This window comes from Pinus tabuliformis, chromosome 5_1, assembly GCF_031772625.1.
Source record: "Pinus tabuliformis cultivar Carrire ecotype Pingquan chromosome 5_1, CPIR1, whole genome shotgun sequence".
NCBI lineage: Eukaryota > Viridiplantae > Streptophyta > Pinopsida > Pinales > Pinaceae > Pinus > Pinus tabuliformis.
In genome coordinates, this window is record NC_142305.1 from 315,301,087 (window position 1) to 315,306,481 (window position 5,395).

Genomic DNA, 5,395 nt, shown 5'->3' on the forward strand with positions numbered 1-5,395 from the left:
TGAAATATCAATGCTTTCGGCTCTTTCACAGAACATAACTTCTCTATATGGACAATATAGACACTTTATTGGATAGCATCATTCCGTGGAAAAAATTAAATGGGATTATGTTTTACAAGGAACAATGATCTAAAAGCTAATCGCGGGGGTGGAGTTTGGGTACTCATGGTCAGTCACTACGAATTTGTTTGGTAAAAGAATCTCATAGGTTTGGGAGAATACTGTAAATATGTGTATAAAATAACGTCTCCAACACATTATAGAATGGAGAGCTATCTATTTGGTTCCATAAGTGTACCCCATATATATATATATGAATGGTTGACAGGATTCCATAGACAGTATTATATATATATACATATATATGCACGTACAAGTGTGTACGTGTGTACCCGTTTAGGTGGGCAATTCCTATTTCTTACTCTATAGGAATTTTAATGCAGCCTGACATGGGGCCGGTATAAGGCGATACAACACACCGCTATTTTTATTTTCTCTCTCATCACCTAGCGGCGTGTTGTATCGCCTTATACCGGCCCCATGTCAGGCCGCATTAAAATTCCTATAAGGTAAGAAATAGGAATTGCCCGTTTAGGTGTATTAGCCAACCAATTCATTTATTCAATTTCCTGTTTCGATAAAAATGTACGGTGGAAATTTACAAAAATGTGGTTTGTTAAATCCCTCTGGAAGCCTTGTATACATGGCTAGATGCAAAATAAATGAAAGAGGAACAATAGTTCAACACGTTTAGACTATTAGTTGGACGCTCATAACAATTAGGTTAGTACACTCAACTTCAAAAGTTGATACGACGAATAATGACAAAAGTGGAACATCACATCATGCTCTTTGCAATTTCCTTTAATTTAATTTTATATAGATTGAGCTCAAGGGTTAAATTTGACGCCTGTATGCTCGTATTTCTCCTTTTTACCCGTAAAATACGTTTGAGTTTTAAATTTCCACGTCAGGGGCAACTTGTCATTAATTTCCAAAAACGTCATATTGACGGGCAGGTTTAAAACTTAAAAGTTTAAAATTTTTTCTTTTATAAATTTCTCCTATATATATATTTAACCTATGTCATACCTCCCAGCTAGAGAGCACGGCACGTGTATGTCTGTTTTTCGCTTTGAATTTTACCCGTGTCTGCATAGAGGTTGAGAAAGCTAACATATTTGAGCTGGGAAAAAATGGGGAACGAGAAATTCGTGAGAGCTCTGAAGGCCATGAAGCCTCTAGGCCTACGAGTAATGATGTATCTCCAGTCCTGAAGCATTTGCTGAAGGTATACTTGCATTTTCAGCTGTATAATTCCATGTATGATAGTTATTGCATTTTGATTTTTTTTTTTTTATTTTGGGCGTTCTGGTACAGGTATATGACAATGAGTGGCCTCTCATAGAGGCCGAAAGCTACAGAGTTTTGGCAGATGCTGTGTTCGAATCGCGGGAAGAACAGTTCGAGTCGCGGGAAGAAGAGCTGGAGGTAGAAGTATGTGCTGTCTTTATGTATATATAGATAGTTTCTTTACTTGCATGTAAGTAATTGGGCTTTTTGTTTCAGCACAAGAGAAAAGAAGGAAAGAGGCGGGGTAAACGGACAGTTGAAGAATTTGATGATGATTACGGTGATACTGAGAGTGAGCATGAATGTGAATATGAATTTGTGCCTCCCTTGACTCGAGCTCGCAGTGCTTTGGTTAATAAACCCAAAAATGAGGAAATCGTAGACGTAGAGGAGGGTTTCCATGGTGGAAATGGTGTGTCCATTGAGGAGGAAGCAGCAGAGGCTCCCTCTTCCCCTCCCCGTAGAAGTTCCAGGCACAGAATTGGCTCTTTCGCTTCCTCTGTGTCTGCCTCTGCCTCTGCCAGCGGCCAACGAGTTAGTTCACGGCTTCAAAACGAAAATGAGATTGAAGGGAGAGGGAAGCGAATTGCCTGCGAAAACGAGATTGAGATTGAAGGGAGAGGGAAGAGAATTACCTGCGAAAATGAGATTGAAGGGAGAGGGAAGAGAGTTGCCTGCGAGCCACCACCTTTCGTCCTGCCTCCGGCCACCAGTGTTTTGCCGAAAATTGAGGTCACTGAAGATTTGGAAAAATATAATTATGGTGGTTGTTTCGGTACTCCCATTGTTGAAGAGATCGATGAGAGTAGTAAGGGGCTTGACGATTGCCAGACAAGCGGTGAGCTGAAAAAGCCCGAAATTGAGCGGGATGGATGCACATTTCCCTTTCCGGTGATGAATGTGGTTCCAATTACTGCTGTGAACGTCTGCCCAGAACCTAGTTCGGACCAAAATGGTACTGTAAATTACCTTGTTTCTATTAACGTGCATTACTATTTTCTTGAATTGAATTTTGGCTAGTAGTGTATGCATAAATATAATTATGAATATATATTTTTTCATTTCATAATATTATTTTTCGTTGTTTCTATATATATTTCCCATCTATTTTATCAGTATTTCCATTTTAAACAAAAAAAACTCAGAACATTTGAACAATCTGGAAAATTTGCAGAAAAATTTGATCAGCGGGTCTCAAAACAAAGTGTAGCAATGAGACTTGAGCCGAATTGTACAACAAAAAATGAAAAATTTGAACAATTATGAGTACAATTTGAAATTAGATGAAACTTGTACAAATAAATTTTTAAAGTCATATGATGGGCAGTTTAAAAATAAAAACGTCATAAAAAAATTCCTTGAAGGGTAGGGTCACCCGTCAAATTTAACCCCTGATTGAGCTAAACATAACAGGATTCTGTTAATGCACAGATGTACGTGCAGTGACCTGGTTATGTGTGTCAGCCCACAGTTTCATATTTCCATTCACTCCATTAAATTATTTGCAAGCATTGTTCACATGGGTAGGATGGGAAATAAAACAAAGCGGACAATAATTCAAGATGCCTACGCCATTTCAGTTGGATGGTCACAGCTGGACCCAGTGGCTTGTCAGAATTTCAATGACTTATTAAATCAGTTAAATTGCTCATAATATTTAAATAGTACATTTGAGCTTTAAAAGTTGTATAAAGAATAAAGAGGGCATCGTATATTTATTGAAGTACAAAGTTTCATTTTGCTTAATGCATTTTACATTCCTTTACAGTCCAGTAATTACTCAGAAGAATATCGAGAGGCAGGAACCACCGATGCTTCAAAATTGATTTTTTTTCGGACGTGCTTTAAATGCTATGCAGTTCGATATGGGTAAAATCAAAATCTACATTTTCGCTGAAACAAACAAACGGACATCAAACGTTGCAGCCCCACTGTACTTAATTGTGCAGCCCCACTGTACTTAATTGTGGTAACCGTTGTTTTAGCCATTAAATAAAGCAGTTGTCTATAACGCGACTTTTTGAAAGCCTTTCCGGCAGGTTTTTCTGGTCAAAATTCGACAAAAATTTATTGGAATCGCAAGTTTGATAACTAGTTTCTGCACAACGAAAGCGTTGCAGGGATTTTCCAGGGTGCAGACATTCACAAAAATTATCCTGTATTGACTTCCCAGAAATCTGCTCAACGAACCATACATGAAATAATGGATATCTATCTGACACGCTCAAATAAGACTGTAAGGAAACCTCACCGTATAGCTTTCGAATCCTCACTGTATGTCATCTCCTTAAAATTAAAAAAGTTTACGGAAAGCCGAGTGTCCAGTCATACGGATGTCATATCATCAAAAATACATCACAAGTTGTTAGACCGTCCCGTTGATATTTCTGTGACCTTTTTCGAGGTTATGCATCGAGGAGACAAATCTGGAAGGGCTCGCTGATATTTCTGTCACCCTCTTCGAGGTTATGTACCGAGGATACAAATCTGGAAGGGCCCAGAGGAGTTTAAATTTATTCGATAAGGACGCAAATATGGGAGGGGCTTGTTGTAATTTCAAAGGCGTTGTCTACCGAGGATTTGGAGGGGTGTGGTAATTTTAAAGTCCGTAGTCTAATTATTATGTTTTTTTGGGCCATGAAAGTATAGGAATTTTAGTTATATTTTATAAAATCATGTAGGGATTTTTGTAAATTTAAATAAAAGTTGTCAAATTTCATAATTTTAGGTGTTTTATAGGTTTTTGATGGTGCTGAATCTATTTCAGCCATGAAAAACATGATTCAAATAGTACATCTACAAGATTTTTTCAATTTATTTTGCCCAAATTCAGCCCACTTTTAGTCCTACGAGCAATTCCTCCACCTCCTTAAACGAATCCATTTCAAAGGCCTTGTATAACAAGGTGGGCAACTTTGTTTACTAACTAAATCATTTTTTTCATCGCCAAAATGGATTAAGCACCATTAAAAACTCTAGGGTACTCCAAAATCCTGAAGTTTAACAATGATAACCTAGTATTTTCTCAAAATTTTATGGAAATTCCTATTTTTTCCAAACAAAACTATAATGTTTTTACACCATAGTTACCAAATTCAAATTGTATTGTATAAAATTCAATACTAAAAAAATTTGAAATTTCGAAAATATATATCTTATATAAATTAACATATTATTATTATTATTTTCAAATTTTTATAAAATTAAATAAAATCTTTCCTATGATGATACCCGTATTTCCTTATATCTAGTGTTAATTGTTTCTGTCTATTTATTTATTTAAGATAAATAAATATGATAATATAAATAACAAAAAATCAAAGTTGACGTGCAATGTAAAGAATGAAATATTAGATATTTAAATAAATTTCCACAAGCCAAAAAAATTATTTCTCAAATACTAATTCCCTTTAAAATCCAAATTTATTCAATAATTACTCTGTAGATTAATCTTTCTAGTAAATTAGACAAAATAAATGCTTTAAATAAATTTCAAATCAACTATTAGTAAAACCAATTTAGATAATAACTACTATTGAAAACTATATTTTAAAATTTTTGCAATTTTTAAAATATAAAACTTACTCTTGCCTGTACCCTTTTAATACAAAAGCCACATTTTTAATAAAAAATTTATTATTTTATATTTTTAAATATAAAAGTTCCAAAATATTTTTTAATATATAAATTACTATTTTTGCATACTTTTAAGCCATTCTGAAACTGGTGAATGCTCTTGTAGTTAGATGGCAAATCGAAGCATATCAAATGGTGAATCGTATCATATCAATGAATTCTGAAATTTTTTGACGCCGAACTTGGTAACTATGCCTTAAACTACTCTAATTTTAAATCGATGTCACCATCAAGAAATTTTGTAACCATAATGTTAAACTTTTCCCATATCACAACGTTATTTGATGACGGTAACAATGCATTGTTGACCGTATTTGACGGCTAGGTTTGTCGTAACTGATAATTTTCCCTTCAAATTCCAACAAATTGAACTTTCATTGATAACTTAAGTATGATTATAGGGACT

The 5,395-nt window shown here is 34.9% G+C and overlaps 1 protein-coding gene across 1 annotated transcript; it reads left to right on the forward strand.

Moving 5' to 3' along the window:
* Positions 1–1,196: 1,196 nt before the first annotated feature.
* LOC149164632 (uncharacterized) lies at positions 1,197–2,373 on the forward strand. Its single transcript, XM_089429560.1, has 3 exons — positions 1,197–1,253; positions 1,381–1,497; positions 1,570–2,373. Exons 1-3 carry the CDS (start codon positions 1,197–1,199, stop codon positions 2,371–2,373), a joined length of 978 nt encoding a protein of 325 aa, XP_089285686.1.
* Positions 2,374–5,395: the final 3,022 nt, after the last annotated feature.

Excerpts from the sequence above, each read along its gene's own strand:
- LOC149164632 (XM_089429560.1), top strand. The coding sequence starts at position 1,197 with ATGGGGAACGAGAAATTCGTGAGAGCTCTGAAGGCCATGAAGCCTCTA. Across the intron at positions 1,254-1,380 it reads TGAAGCCTCTAGGCCTACGA|GTATATGACAATGAGTGGCC; the intron begins GTAATGATGTAT and ends GTTCTGGTACAG. Across the intron at positions 1,498-1,569 it reads AAGAAGAGCTGGAGGTAGAA|CACAAGAGAAAAGAAGGAAA; the intron begins GTATGTGCTGTC and ends TTTTTGTTTCAG.